Source organism: Mastigoproctus giganteus, chromosome 5, assembly GCF_048544385.1.
Source record: "Mastigoproctus giganteus isolate SK-2022 chromosome 5, ASM4854438v1, whole genome shotgun sequence".
NCBI classification, from domain to species: Eukaryota; Metazoa; Arthropoda; class Arachnida; order Uropygi; family Thelyphonidae; genus Mastigoproctus; species Mastigoproctus giganteus.
The window spans coordinates 124,350,310-124,366,856 of record NC_143579.1 but is presented as its reverse complement, the minus strand read 5'-3'; the positions used below and the strand labels follow the sequence as shown (position 1 = coordinate 124,366,856).

The 16,547-nt window shown below is 38.5% G+C and overlaps 1 protein-coding gene across 4 annotated transcripts in view; it reads right to left on the bottom strand.

Annotated features, from left to right (window-relative positions):
• The window catches only part of LOC150085682 (heme A synthase COX15), a 178,730-nt gene that overhangs the window by 40,918 nt on the left and 121,265 nt on the right, over window positions 1–16,547 (bottom strand). For all 4 annotated transcript variants that reach the window (XM_090374186.1, XM_090374188.1, XM_090374184.1 and 1 more), the window contains one exon: window positions 6,613–6,726. In XM_090374186.1, the coding sequence (XP_090230312.1) occupies window positions 6,613–6,726 (114 nt within the window). The remainder of the gene's footprint in view (window positions 1–6,612; window positions 6,727–16,547) is intronic.

The following is a 16,547-nucleotide window of genomic DNA, read 5'->3' as shown; positions in this document are numbered from 1 at the left end:
CAATCAATAACAAAGAACATGGCACACACACACACAAATTGCAAGCAACATGATACATGCAAGTGAGAACGGAGTAACAAGTTACGAAGCTTTAAAAATAGGAACGAAGAGAATATTCTGAAAATTAATTTTTTTATGATTGAAGATTCCATGGAAGTGTAAACCCATTTTGCCATAATAACCCACAGAATTCCTGCTGTTGGTATTATCGCAAATTCAATAAGATCGACTTTACTCTCCGTTTATGATAGATTGCACTAACAGAAAAGCCCAATAAACAGGTGACTGCTAATTGTTTTTAGTTTTATGGTTGTGACCTCCAGAAATTCGACTGATACGGTCGGAGACAATCGTAGGGTAATCTCCAGTGCTGCGGTCTCTTGCCCCGATCAAACACCATGTTGTCCCAATTAAGCAAAGTAAACCCTGGCTATTTTCTCGACTGGGTTCTGTTTTTTAAAATTTGTCCCAAATAAACAGTTGCCCCGATTAACCGGTGGCCCAAATAACCGGAATCAACTTTACTATACTAAGCCAACAGATTCCTAATACAGTGCTTCGTATTATGTTATCTAGTTTTATGTTATAAAAAGTAAAGTAAAGTGCAGCCATTATCAACCCACTGCAGGATGGAAGTCTCCTCAGCAATTCATGCTGAGGGAAGTGGACCATAATCTGCCACGCTGGTCCAGTGTGGGTTGGCAGATTGACCGTATTCAGCAGTCAGGGGCTTGAACCCCAGTCTACTCAAAGAGCGTGTGCTACTGCACTCCCACTCCTGACCACTCGGCTACGGAGGCCTAGTTTTATGTTATACCCTACGCTATCAGTTCGAGATATATATGTTACGCTATTTCTTATCGATTACAATATGGCAGCTAGTTCAACAATATTTGCACCAACACAGGGAGTCGTAACTTCCAAAAATCACCAGGTAAATTCAAAATAAGAAGGTAACGAATGTTACTAAACCTATTTAATATCTTGGTAAAACAACAATGTAGTATGTTAATTAATGAAGAATATGGTAAAATTCAAGGAACTAAAATTCAAAGTCAAGGAACAAAAATCTACTAAATCAGTGAAAACAAAACAAAATTATTTATATTTATCTTCAAGAAAGTACAAAGTAGATTTTGGATAGTTGCAACTTCAATTCTAAGTGAGTGAATTTTCTCAAATAAGACAATAAATACAATCACTGAAAAGTATATCAGCTGACAAGCAATAGTGTCTAAAATCATGTTTCTTAATTAGTAGCATGGAACAGCAAAGCAGCAAGGGCTAAAAGACACAGAGCACAGCTAAGGTGCTGTGTGATTTTGTGTATTTCAACTTTTTTTTGGTGTCCCCAAATATACACCTGGTGTATTGTTTGTTTCTTTCTTTTAAGAATTCTTGGCGCAAGAGCTACTGTGGCTAAAATGCGCCTGTAAGATTTTTACAACAGTTTTGTTCTAATTCGCATTTTGCTGCTAATGGTTTCCAAGAGTCACAAAGTTACTATAGCTTGCTTCAGAGAATATTTGGTTTCATATTTGATTATAGTAATTTATTTTCTTGAGGAACTGAAAAACATCTGCTATATTTTTCCTATCTTCCAGTATGGTTTTGAGAGTGAGGGAATGATGTATGTATAAATCTGTCACTAACTTTAATATACAGGGTGTTTATAAATGCCAGATAGTGACTGGAGGAAGTCTTAGTAGTGTGTATGCGGGGAGCATTGTCGAGGCCACATTATGTCAAGGATCTGGGTATATTCTTACCACTTGTACGCCATATCCAAAAATTTCATTACTTCATACAGCATGTCCCACCCACTTTTTCTTACTATTGAATACACCATGAATTGTCAAACTAATAGAGCAAGCTTATCTGCGAAAAGATCTACACCTCCCAAGCACTTCCTAATTCATTGCACAAATATACGTGGTCTCAATTCTAATCTCAACGATGTCCATTTCCACTTGCAGTCTGCCAAACCCCATGTACTTTTTCTTACAGAATCTCAGTTATCGGTTGACTCAACTACTGCTCATCTCAGAAGCTCAAATTATTCGCTGTATGATTCCTTTCGTCTCAAAGGTGATACTTGTGAATATATCCGTTCTGATATTCCCTGTCAGAGACTTGGCAATTTGGAATCTCCTCTCTTTGATCTTCTCTGGCTTAAAATCTCTCTACCTCATTGTGTAAAATTCATCTGTTGTCTCTACCGTTCTCCCAACTCCACTAATCACTTGGAGTTCTTTGACTTCCTCTCTTTGCAACCTGACTTTCTCCAGTCCAACTTTCCTAACAGTGAGTTAATTTTCCTTGGTGATTTCAATATTCACAACTCGAGCTGGCTTCCGTTTTCTAGTCACACTGACCCAGCAGGTCGAGATGCTGAGGCTTTTGCAATTACGAATGACCTAGCACAGATTTTCATTTACCTACAAGAATACCAGACAATCCTAATCATACAGCCAATACGCTTGATCCTTTTCTCACAAACAACCCTTCTAAGTACAAGGTCGAAGTGAGAAGTCCTTTAGGCACTTCAGATCAGAACTTGGTGATTGTCCCTTCTCCAATGGAACCTTTATCTCATGGCTATTCCCAACCTCGTGTTGTTTGGCATTACAAGATTGCACAATGGGATGACCTGCGAGACTTCCTTTCTTCTTTTCCTTGGTCAGATTACTGTTTCAAAACTTCTGATGTCAACGTTTGCTCAGATCGTGTCAGTGAAATTATTCCTGCAGGAATGGAATCCTTTATCCCACACTTCACTTTAAAATCTCATTCTTTATCTAAACCTTGGTTTTCCAATAAATGTGCTAAGGCTGTTCAAGAGAAGAACGTTGCATATCGTAACTGGCTTGTTTCTAATTCTTCAGTTTCATTTTCTGCCTACACTAAAGCTCGCAAGAATTGTAAAGCAGTTATTAATCAGTCCAAACTAGAGTTTGAACTGGCTAAGAGTAGAAAACTTGCTTCTTGCCCTAATGGTATCCGAGCATTCTTGTCTCTTGCCAAAGTTATTGGCCGCAACTTTTGCCCATCTCTGCTCCCACCGCTGTCCAAACCAGATGGTTCTGTTGTCACTTCAGCCAAGGATAAAGCTGACCTGCTAGTATCCCATTTTTCTTCCAGCTCATGTATTAATGATCTTGGTAAAACACCTCCCACCATTCCCAACATGCTCCATTCAATGCCTCCTGTGGTCTTCCATCAAAAGGATATCAGAAGGATTTTGATGAATCTTGATGCTAAGAAAGCTCCAGGTCCTGATGGTATTTCTCCACTTGTTCTCAAAACCTGTGCTCCTGAACTTACTCCTATTCTTTGCCGCCTTTTTTCACTTTCTTATTCCAAAGGTGTTTTTCCTTCTGCTTGAAAATTTGCTCATATCCAGCCAGTTCCTAAAAAGGGTGACAAATCCCTCCCATCCAATTACTTCTACTCTTTCGAAAGTAATGGAGAAATCAATTAACCGCCAACTCTTAAACTACCTAGAAACCTTCCGTCTGATCAACGATCGCCAGTATGGATTCCGTCAGTGTCGATCCACTGGTGATATTCTGGCTTATGTTACCCATTTATGGACTAATTCAATGGAAAGGTTCGGTGAAACACAAGTAGTTGCTCTTGACATCTCAAAGACTTTTGATTGTGTTTGGCATAAAGGTCTTCTAAACAAGCTTCCATCTTTTGGTTTGCTTCTAACTTCTTCACTAATGCCGGTGTCCCCCAAGGTTCAGTTCTTTCCCCCCACCCTTTTTCCTCTTGTATATTAATGACCTTCTTCCATTGACTGGAAATCGTATCCATAGTTTTGCCGATGATAGCACATTGCATTCCACTTTCCATTTTGAGAACCCTTGTCCTGCTCAATCAGCTTCAACTTCTCGAAAATCTGCTACCAATTCCTTAAGTGCCGATCTTCAGGTAATTCTCCAGTGGGACAAAGACAACTTAGTTGATTTCAACCCTTCTAAAACTCAGTCTTGTCTTATATCTCACAAAAAGCTTCTGCTCCCATGCTTATCTTTAGTGACACTCCGATTTCTAGGCAAAATGATATATCTCTTTTGGGGATTACCCTGACTTCTAATCTCTCTTGGCACAAGCACATTACAAATATTGCTTCCTCTGCATCTAAAAAACTTGGTTTTCTCTTTCGCTCTCGGCGTTACTTTTCTTCAAAACAGCTGCTCACTCTGTATAAATCGCAAATCCGCCCTGCCACGGAATATTGTTCCCACATCTGGGGTGGTGCCCCCAAAGCCTCTCTCAGGCTTCTTGATTCCATTCAGAACAGGGCAGTTAGATTAATTAATGATTCATCTCGAACAGAGTCTCTCCACTCGCTTTCTCATAGACGTACTGTTTCTGCTGCATGCCTCTTCTACAGATACTTCCATGGGTCCTGTTCTTCTGAATTGGCTTCTATAATTCCCGCTCTCTCTCTTTCAAAACAGTCCGAACACGTGCTGCCACCAGCCAACATCCATTTACTGTCCAACTTCAAACCCACAGAACCAACTTTTCATCTTCCTCATTTATTCATTCAACTGCGTTTTCTGGAACAACCTTCCTTCATACGTATTTCCTGAAAATTACAATCTAGAGAAGTTCAAGTCCAATGTTAACAAATATCTTCTTTCGTATCCTCAACCTCCAACCCAAGCACGGTACTAAGTACTATAGGTTTTAATACCTCTCGTGTTTGGGGTTCACATAAAAAAAAAAAAAAAGAAATGGTGGGAACACTTTCAATAATTTATTGCACATGGAGTAAGAGAGATATCATTTTACTTATTTATACCATGGGAAAGAGAAAAACACAGAAGTTTCACAGTTGTTCCTGTCGAGGCATGTAGTTCCATCATTCACTGCCAGTTGGCATTACTGTAACTGGGCAATCCTACCTTGATATGCTGCAGCAATGGTTGATGCCTCAAGTTCAGGAAAAATAGTGATGACTTTATTTACCAGCAAGACAGGGCCCCTCCCCACTTCCATAATGATGTTTGGGCCTATCTTAACACTGATCTATACAAGCACTGGATCGGATGTGCAGGAGAAAGGAACGAATGTTTCTTGAAATGGCTGCCAAGATCACTGGACTTAACTCTGTGTGATTTCTTCTTGTGGGGCTACATAAAGGATCATGTTTATGTACCACCTTAGCCACATGACATCCAGGAACTAAAGCAGAGAACTGAAGAAGCTACCACCACAGTCACACAGGATATGCTGAACAGGGTATGTCAAGAGTTCGACCGTGTGGAAATTTGCTACGTCACACTTGGTTCCCACATTGAATCGTTGTGATGGGATGTAAAAAAAACTTTGACATTTTCTCTGTCGTAGTCATTGTGCAATAAATCACTGAAAGTGTTCCCATCATTTATAAACACCCTGTATAAAATACGTTCACATATATATTTATTTTTTCACCCCGATTTTATATAGTGTAATACTTTTTTTTATTGATTGCATTCTTTACCCTCTTATTTTACTTTATTTATGGTCTACACAGGGTATTTTTATGTATTCATAATAAAATTACACATTAAATTATTTAATGCAATAAAATGTGGAATCAACAGAAATATGTAACAACTGATTTGTGGAGGAGAGATAATAATGGATAATTAAGTACTATTCCCATTTCTAATAATAAAATAACATTAAATTGTAATATAAAAATTACAAATAATGATTTGTAATAATATTAAAAGTATTTGTGATGAAGATTATTTTTGGATGTTTTATTTTCTATACTCTTATCACCCAACCCCCCTAAATCCACAAAAGCTGGCTCTCCCTCATGAATACCAAACTGGATTCCCAAAAGTACACAGAAGTTACTAGTAGGGATAGATGCAGATGCCCAAAATGAATTACTAAATGATCCTTCTGTTGTTATTATAAACAATTATTCAATAAGTTTCAACTGGTTTGCACAATTCACAAACAACCAACAGTTTCATGAATTTTAATTCAACTGCGTGCGCACACACATACACAGCCCCCCCCCCCCCCAAATTATTCGTTTGTAGTAGTTCACTTACACATTATTTACTTTATTTTTTACTTGTCATTTCCCTTGGCCAAGTTGAGTATTGAATCTCTAAGATCCTCAGTGATTCAAATCAGTGATTCATTTAAATTCCTCACTGGCCACTGCTATTAATCTGAATGATGAATTCAGAGCTATGCCAAAACAGAACAAATGGGACTATCCTAGGTGCTGAGTTAGCTTAGCACAGCCCTGAATGGATTACTTTGAAGTGACTCAAGTCACTTTTCTGTAATGACTCAATGTTTGTCCTGGTTAAGAACGTATTTATATTAATATTTCGCTTTATTTTTTGTGTCATTTATCATCACTAAAATAATATATTTGTGATCTCATTTTGCACAAATTTTCCTTAGCATGAAATTTTGTCAGGAACCTATTGATCATGCAAAGCAAGGAATAACTGTTTATGGTAAAAAATCAAAATTTTAAGTGAAATTCATTGAATTTCACTTAAAAATTTAAGTGCCAGCTTCAGATAGTTAAAGTTAAATTTACTGCATCATTCAAACACATTAAATAATGAGATAACATACCTGCAAAAGTCCCAGAGCAAATAAACAGTTCACAGCTATTCTAGCACGAGGAGGAAGAGGCAACTTTCTGGAGTACCACCACATCCCAGCTACTGCACAGAACACTGTCTCTCCCTGAAGAACAAAAACATGAGTATATTCCTCTGCTCGTGTTTTTTATATATATGGAATCTTTAAACAAAATGTAAGGAAAAAATTCTTAAAATCAGATCAAAAGCATCTTAAACACACTGCCTAGGACAAGATTTTCAAATTTTAAATTGTCAAAAAAAAAAAAAAAAAAAAAAAAAATTAAAAAATTAAAACAAAGTTGGATTTAATTTTTACACATAGTTTTATAAAAGACCTTCACTTTGTAACAGGTGTTGCAAAAAAGAGATAAACTAATTGCTATCTCATGTAATTTATACTGACAAAGCTGACATGCTTTGTCAATTTTCAATTCTTTTGGTTCACTGAATGCCCTTTAGTTAACTTTTCAGAGTTGTTTGTTTTTTTCATATTTTAATACATTAAAAGTCATCTGTTTAATATTATTCCATTGCAAAAAAAAAAAAAAAAAGAATGACAGAATATATATGATGTGTTTTGTTGTATATTTTGGGATGGAAGTATTGTTTTTTTTTTTTCTCAAGACTTGCTTGGGTTTGTGATCATGATACAAATAGCTGAATATATTAAAATGTAAAAAAAAAAATAATAATAAATAAATAACTATGATAATCAAAATTACTGGTTGCCTTTCCTTACTTTAGTGCCAGTCTTATCATGTGCAATGCAATAAAAATGACTAGTTACAATACTCTTCTATTATTCAAAAAGTTATTCATTTATATTTTAAAGGAATTCATCCCTTGTTATGTTTTCAAAAAAACCACATTCTTTAACTTCTTGTGCTGGTAAGAGGAAATGTATTAATTAATTTATAAATATAAATTTAGATGTGAAACCTGCAGTGTTTAAGTACTTTTAAAAGGGTGATTATATGATTTTTAAGGTGTGGCAATAAAGTTCTCAGACTGGTGCAATAAAAAGAACACAAAGTGAACAAGCTCACAAATGGTTTTATTTTTATTCAACATAACCACCACCTGATTCAATGCACTTATTACACCATTCTAAAAATTTATAAAAAGTCAGTAAAGGCACCCAAAGAGATGATGTTCAGTTCAGTAGTTACATTTTTATTTATGTCCTCAACATCCTGAAATCTCTTTCCTTTGAGGGCAGTTTTCACTTTGGGAAAGAGGAAGTCCAATGGTGATAAATCGGGAGAGTAGGATGGATGGTTGATCTGTACAATGTCATGTTTTGTCAGACATGTCTTTATGAGTGTGGAATGGGTGGGGCATTGCTGTGCAACAAGAACCAGCTGCTTTTCTCTTGAAATTACGGCCTCTCTCGAGAAATGCACTTTCAACAGTCTTTGAAGCAACTGAAAGTAGAACTCAGCAAGGAACACAGCAAAGTCATTGCTGCGTTCCTTGTGAATCATACCTTTCGGTTGAAAAACATGATCAGCATCATCTTAATCTCAGACTTTTTGTAAACAAAACTTTTTGGGGTCTTGGTAATGATTTTGAAATCAACTACATGTTCTGATCAGCTATCTCTGGGCTGCACTAAAATAAGTAACACTCATTGCCGGTGACAATACAGCCAAGGAAATTAAGATTATTTTGACAAGTCTGAGTCTGGATAAAGTCTTTGTGTGATGACACCCTTTATTGCTTCTGCTCATCTGTGAGGCACAAATTTTGTACAGACTGTCCTTTTCCACAAATCTTCATGCAGGATTTGCAAAATGTACCCTTATTCATATCCAACTCATCAGTCGTCATTCTGAGGGCCAAATGATGATCTCTTGCCATAGTTTCCTGAACTTTTGCAACTTGAGAGGTTGACAGACACACACTTCTTGCATCATCACAAACATCCTCACATCCATCTTTGAACTGCTTATATCATTCAAACACACTGGTATGACTTAACATGTTTCATAGCCATACACAGTTTTTAATATTCAAAAGTTTCTGTTGCAGGTTTTCTCAGTTTAAAGCAAAATTCGATATCTGTTCGTTGCTCCATTGCAAAATCATGATATGAACATTAATGCTACTATAGAAACTGGTTGTTACTTGCACATGTCAGCCTACTGGAAAATCTCGGTACCACCATCTGTTAGAGGAAGTTTAAACTACAACATACCACTTCTCTTTATTTTCATATTGAATATGACTGCAACAGCACCAGTCAGAGAATTTTACTGCCATACCTCGTATGCAATTCAGTGGGGCTGGCTGAATCTACCTTGTGTACCACAAGGAAAAATAAAGACAAAGAAATGTGGTCAAGATGTAATTCCATCACCAGCTGCAAAATTGTAGCACTTACCTGGTTTTATGTCAGAGAAAATGAAGGTATTGTTAATAATATGGATCGAACAACAAGTTCCATTAAGAAGAACAATGATAATGATATAGTTTAGAACTAAAGCCTCAGGTTATGTAAAGAGTTTAACTAATGTACAAGTTAGTGCAATTGCATCATTTCTGTACATAGCCAACTACTTAAGTAGTTGGCTATGTATATCTCATATTATGAATACCTTCACGAGTTGCCATGATACTGCACTACCTTGAATAAGTAACACTTCACCATAGGAGAAGACTATTGTTATTTATTCTCAGTGGATACCATCATCCATACGGCACAATTTCGTATCTTATTGGCTCCTCATCAATGGGTGGGCAGGTATCCTGGTGTTGCAAAGATGACAACCCAGTTGCAAAGTATAAATCCACAATATGAGAGATGCCTGATGGTGTGAAGGTATTCACAATATGAGATATACTTAATGATGCCAATTTATAACTACTTAAGTAGTTGGCTATGTACAGAAATGATGCAATTGCACTAACTTGTATATTGGTTAAACTCTTTACATAACCTGAGGCTTTAGCCCTAAACTATATCGTAATCTAAATTACACCCCATCATCAGGCATCTCTCATATTGTGGATTTATACTTTGCAACTGGGTTGTCATCTTTGCAACACCAGGGTACTTGCCCACCCACTGACGAGGAGCCAATAAGCTCTGAAACGGTGCCGTATAGATGATGGTATCCGCTGAGAATAAGTAACAATAGTCTTCTCCTATGGTGAAGCATTACTTATTCGAGGTAGTGCAATATCATGGCAACTTGTTGTTAAGGTTAAGACCCTAGGTGGGTCTTAACCAAGCCCATATTCACCAGATGCCCACGGGGCAAAATAATGGTGTGATGTGTCCTTTAAATATCTTTGAAGGCCTGTTTGCATTCATTTGCATATGTAGGACAGCCTATTAATATGTGTTGGACTGACTAGATAGTGTCACAAGTCTGGCATCGTGGTGATTCTTCAGCTCGCAACAAGAAATACTGTGTAATATTGGTATGCCTGATTCTTAGTCTGGCCAGTAACATTTCTTCTTTTCTCAACTTTCATGTGCTAGAAACCCAGTTTTAAATATTCGGCTTAATTTGGTACAATTTGTTTGCAGTTTGTCGATTCCAAGTTTCTTGCCATTGCAACTGGCAAGTATGCCGTATCGCAGGCTTGTAATCTGAATACAGCACTGATATATCTTCTCCAATCTGCAGTGTGGCTTCTTTTGCCAACTTGTCTGCTGCTTCATTTCCAGCAATTCCTGTATGTCCTGGGATCCAACAGAAAAGCATATCCTGTTCATTTCTGGCGCATTTGGTTACAGTGGCAGCTCGTGACTCTGATGTATGGGGGTGCTGCTTCTTATAGTTGCATTAAATTGCCTTGGTTATAAGACATGTAGACATAAATAGTAATAATAATAAGAGTTAAAAATACTACAAAACATTAACTGGACACTTACATTAACAGATTTAGGGGTAATCTTGAAATTTTATTTAAAAATAAAATCCATTCTTTTATTATTTGTTGAAAATAGATTAATAACTTTTTCATTTAAGTTTGGTGCACTGTTCAAATCGAGACTACTCGCTTCGCAGTTCCTTTGCCTCGTTTTGTGACTGCTGAAAAAGCTGTACTGGCAACCTGCCAACTAGAAATTGATTGAACCACTGGGACCAAAATATGGAACTGTGCAGTGGACAGTTCCACCTACGGTTAAACTTTAAAACGATTTAGTGTTTTTATTCGTTTATTATTGAAATGATTATTGAAAATAGATGATGAGTATATACGCGGGACTTGTTAATAAAAATATTCATTGCGTTGCATTGTTCTTCACAAAATTTGATATAACTCCATTGACTGTATATTTAGATTTAAAAAGCTGGGGGTGCTGCAGTTCCGCAGTGCCTACCAATGAGCCGCCCCTGGTCATTTAGTATTTGTTGTATGTGTCAAAGGATTGGGTGTTTATATTCTGTATATATTGCGCTTCTCGCGTAACGCTTACCTTGTACATCAGTTAAGGCTATTTTTAATGCATATAATTCTGCCGTGTATACACTGCACTCTTTCGGTAGTTGTTGCATTAAAGTAATATCTGGGAATACAGCTGCTGCTGCTGTCACTAAAGTGTGTTTGCAAGCCATCTGTCAGGAATATAGAATGTAGTCAGGAAATTGAAGTCTGTGTGCTGCATGTAACTATTGGAAGATTGTTGCAGGTATTGTTTTTTTATTCTATTTCTGAAAGGATGTGAATTGGCAGGTGTGCTACACTGTCTATATTAAACTTATGTACTGGTAAAAAGTCTTGCATTCTGATTCCCAGGGGTCGATTTGCTTGTTTGCGATTCTGGTAGATATTTCTGCAGCATGGCTCAAAGAGGGTCACACAAATAGGGTGTAAAGGCATAGATTTTATTTTAAATATATAATCCAACACCAGTTGTTGTTGCCTAAGAGTTAAAGGTGGTTTGTTGGCTTCGGCATAGAGACTATATATGGGATAGGTATGATAGGCAACAGTAGCTATACACAGTGCATTGTGATGAACTGGGTCCAGCCATTTCAGAGCTGTTTTCCGTGCTGAATCATACACTGGGGCTCAATAGTCCAACTTTGATCTAATTAGTGCTTTGTATAGGTTTAATAAGGAATATCTGTCTGCTCCCCATGCTATTGATGAAAGGATTTTAAGTATGTTCAGGTGTTTCGTACAGCTTTTACATAGCTCCCGGATGTGTTTCTTATTTAAGATTAGCCCAAGAAATTTTGCTTTCGGCTGCATTGGTATATTCTGGCTTTCTAGTTTTAATTCAGGATCAGGATGGAGATTTATTTTGTGACAAAAATGTACACATATTGTTTTTTGTGTTGACAGTCTGAATCCGTTAACTAGTGCCCACTTACTTATATTGTTGATTGCGAATTGCAACTGCCTCTCATTAGTTCTCATGTTTTGTGACTGACTAGAGATACTAAAGTCAACATAAAGTGCATGTGAAACTGAAGGAGGGAGTTGATTTGAGATCAAATTAATCTTTGTGGCAAACATAGTGGCATTCAAGAGTGAGTCTTGTGGGAAGCCTTCTTCTTGTTGGAAATTTTGGAGAAAGAAGTTTATATTTTGACTTGGAAGGTTCTGTTCATAAGGAAGTTCTGGATAAACATAGGAAGACTGCCTCTGAGGTCCAGCATGGTGCATATCAGATGGTTAAATGCCAAGCTTGGACATCCTATTGTGCCATCTTGACATCAACTGTACCAACAAATTGAAATAGTGCCTGTTACTGTTCACAGAAAATAGAAAACAATTCAGTGTTTTGTTTGTTTGTTTGTGGTTATTTGGTTTTTAGGAGCATTAGCAACTAAGGCCATATTGCTCGGGGGTATGCGGTGGTCATTCCTGGACCTCTCCGCATCCTCCGTATTTGGTGGTCATGGGCTCAAACCCTGGTCTAATCAAGAAGCGTGTGCGACGCACTGCTGCTCCTTCCCACCTGGCCACGGAGGCGCCTCGGTGTTTTGTAACTCTGATCACTGGCCAAAGTGACTTCCTTAACGCATGGGACTTTCTTCAGTGGTGAGTTCTTTTTTTTTTTTTTTATGAGAACCCCAAACACGAGAGGTATTATAACCTATAGTACTTAGTACCGTGCTTGGGTTGGAGGTTGAGAACACGAAAGAAGATATTTGTTGATATTGGACTTGAACTTCTGTAGATTGTAATTTTCAGGAAATACGTATGAAGGAAGGTTGTTCCAGAAAACGGCAGTTGAATGAATAAATGAGGAAGATGAAAAGTTGGTTCTATGGGTTTGAAGTTGGACAGTAAAAGGATGTTGGCTGGTGGCGGCACGTGTTCGGACTGTTTTGAAACAGAGAGCGGGAATTATAGAAGCCAATTCAGAAGAACAGTGCCCATGGAAGTATCTGTAGAAGAGGCATGCAGCAGAAACAGTACGTCTATGAGAAAGCGAGTGGAGAGACTCTGTAAGAGATGAATCATTAATTAACCTAACTGCCCTCTTCTGAATGGAATCAAGAAGCCTGAGAGAGGTTTTGGGGGTACCACCCCAGATGTGGGAACAATATTCCATGGCAGGGCGGTTTTGCGATTTATACAGAGTGAGCAGCTGTTTGGAAGAAAAGTAACGCCGAGAGCGAAAGAGAAAACCAAGTTTTTTAGATGCAGAGGAAGCAATATTTGTAATGTGCTTGTGCCAAGAGAGATTAGAAGTCAGGGTAATCCCCAAAAGAGATATATCATTTTGCCTAGAAATCGGAGTGTCACTAAAGATAAGCATAGGAGCAGAAGAATCCTTTTTGCGAGATATAAGACAAGACTGAGTTTTAGAAGGGTTGAAATCAACTAAGTTGTCTTTGCCCCACTGGAGAATTACCTGAAGATCGGCATTTAAGGAATTGGCAGCAGATTTTCGAGAACTTGAAGCTGATTGAGCTGGACAAGGTTTCTCAAAATGGAAAGTTGAATGCAATGTGCTATCATCGGCAAAACTATGGATACGATTTCCAGTCAATGGAAGAAAGTCATTGATATACAAGAGGAAAAGAGTGGGGGAAAGAACTGAACCTTGGGGGACACCGGCATTAGTGGAGAAGTTAGAAGACAGAGAGCCATCTACCATCACCCTCAGTGAGCGATCAGAGAGAAAACTGGATAACCAATTACGAAAAACAGTTGGCAAACCATAAGATGGAAGCTTGTTTAGAAGACCTTTATGCCAAACACGATCAAAAGCCTTTGAGATGTCAAGAGCAACTACTTGTGTTTCACCGAACCTTTCCATTGTATTAGTCCATAAATGGGTAACATAAGCCAGAATATCACCAGTGGATCGACACTGACGGAATCCATACTGGCGATCATTGATCAGACGGAAGGTTTCTAAGTAGTTTAAGAGTTGGCGGTTAATTGATTTCTCCATTACTTTCGAAAGAGTAGAAGTAATTGGATGGGAGGGATTTGTCACCCTTTTTAGGAACTGGCTGGATATGAGCAAATTTTCAAGCAGAAGGAAAAACACCTTTGGAATAAGAAAGTGAAAAAAGGCGGCAAAGAATAGGAGTAAGTTCAGTAGCACAGGTTTTGAGAACAAGTGGAGAAATACCATCAGGACCTGGAGCTTTCTTAGCATCAAGATTCATCAAAATCTTTCTGATATCCTTTTGACGGAAGACCACAGGAGGCATTGAATGGAGCGTGTTAGGAATGATGGGAGGTGTTTTACCAAGATCATTAATACATGAGCTCAAAGAAAAATGGGATGCTAGCAGGTCAGCTTTATCCTTGGCTGAAGTGACAACAGAACCATCTGGTTTGGACAGAGGTGGGAGCAGAGATGGGCAAAAGTTGCGGCCAATAGCTTTGGCAAGAGACCAGAATGCTCGGCTACCATTAGGGCAAGAAGCAAGTTTTCTACTCTTAGTCTGTTCAAACTCTAGTTTGGACTGATTAATGACTGCTTTACAATTGTTGCGAGCTTTGGTGTAGGCAGAAAATGAAACTGAAGAATTAGAAACAAGCCAATTACGATATGCAACGTTCTTCTCTTGGACAGCCTTAGCACATTTATTGGAAAACCAAGGTTTAGATAAAGGACGAGATTTTAAAGTGGAGTGTGGGATAAAGGATTCCATTCCTGCAAGAATAATTTCACTGACACGATCTGAGCAAACGTTGACATCAGAAGTTTTGAAACAGTAATCAGACCAAGGAAAAGAAGAAAAGAAGTCTCGCAGGTCATCCCATTTTGCATTCTTGTAATGCCAAACAATACGAGGTTGGGAATAGCCATGAGATAAAGGTTCCATTGGAGAAGAGGCAATCACCAAGTTGTGATCTGAAGTGCCTAAAGGACCTCACACTTCAACCTTGTACTTAGAAGGGTTGTTTGTGAGAAAAAGATCAAGCGTATTGGCTGTATGATTAGGATTGTCCGGTATTCTTGTAGGTAAATGAACAATCTGTGCTAGGTCATTAGTAATTGCAAAAGCCTCAGCATCTCGACCTGCTGGGTCGGTGTGACTAGAAAACGGAAGCCAGCTGGAGTTGTGAACATTAAAATCACCAAGGAAAATTACCTCACTGTTAGAAAAGTTGGAGTGGAGAAAGTCAAGTTGCAAAGAGAGGAAGTCAAAGAGCTCCAAGTGATTAGTGGAGTTGGGAGAATGGTAGAGACAACAGATGAATTTTACACAATGAGGTAGAGAGATTTTAAGCCAGAGAAGATCAAAGAGAGGAGATTCCAAATTGCCAAGTCTCTGACAGGGAATATCAGAACGGAGATATTCACAAGTATCACCTTTGAGACGAAAGGAATCATACAGCGAATAATTTGAGCTTCTGAGATGAGCAGTAGTTGAGTCAACCGATAACTGAGATTCTGTAAGAAAAAGTACATGGGGTTTGGCAGACTGCAAGTGGAAATGGACATCGTTGAGATTAGAATTGAGACCACGTATATTTGTGAAATGAATTAGGAAGTCCTTGGGAGGTTTAGATCTTTTCGCAGATAAGCTTGCTCTATTATTTTGACAATTCATGGTGTATTGAATAGTAAGAAAAAGTGGGTGGGACATGCTGTATGAAGTAATGAAATTTTTGGATATGGCGTACATGTGGTAAGAATATACCCAGATCCTTGACATAACGTGGCCTCGACAATACTCCCCGCATACACACTACTCGGACTCCCTCCAGTCACTATCTGGCAGAGTAGAGATAGCAAGATTATACACTAGCTGATCCGGAAGCTTCCTAGAGAGTTACCAATAGGTTCAGTCCGGTGTACTAACTAGCGGCCAGCCTGCGAACACTGTTTTATAGCTGTACCCTCGAAATGTAAGGAATATTGAATCTCGCCACGACATTCATCATAACCTCAAAAATCATCAATCATACTGCATGATGGAAGAGATAGGGAAGGGTTGGCCGGAACTTAGCTCTAGAGACTAAACATGGGTTCCACCACTTCAAGCCTCCAATAAGCAAAGTGGTGGTATTTCACCGGTTGATGAGAGTCATCTACCACCCAGTACTGCCTGGTAACATAGAGCGGCGGCGTTCCTCCATGTGGTGTGGGCGCCACACCTCGACCCCTGCTTACGTTGGTTCACACCTGGGTGGTCACCCACCATGTACTCGTGCATGAAGGTTATACCCAGGATTACTAACAGTCCCACCATCGTGAAGGTGCAAGCAGAGGATTTGGCTGTCATAGACCGTCCGGACTTCGCCGAAATTGGGTCCACTTTGACTTGAGTGTCACCCGAATATCAGTTCCATCAGCGTTTTAGACTCCCAGGTAGCAAGAACAGCTTGTCTGGCATATCTGAGAGAATGTCTATGACAACCTCAAGGACCAAAGGACTAATGAGAGGCAGTTGCGAACTGCCTCTCATTAGTTCTCATGTTTTGTGACTGACTAGAGATACTAAAGTCAACATAAAGTGCATGTGAAACTGAAGGAGAGAGTTG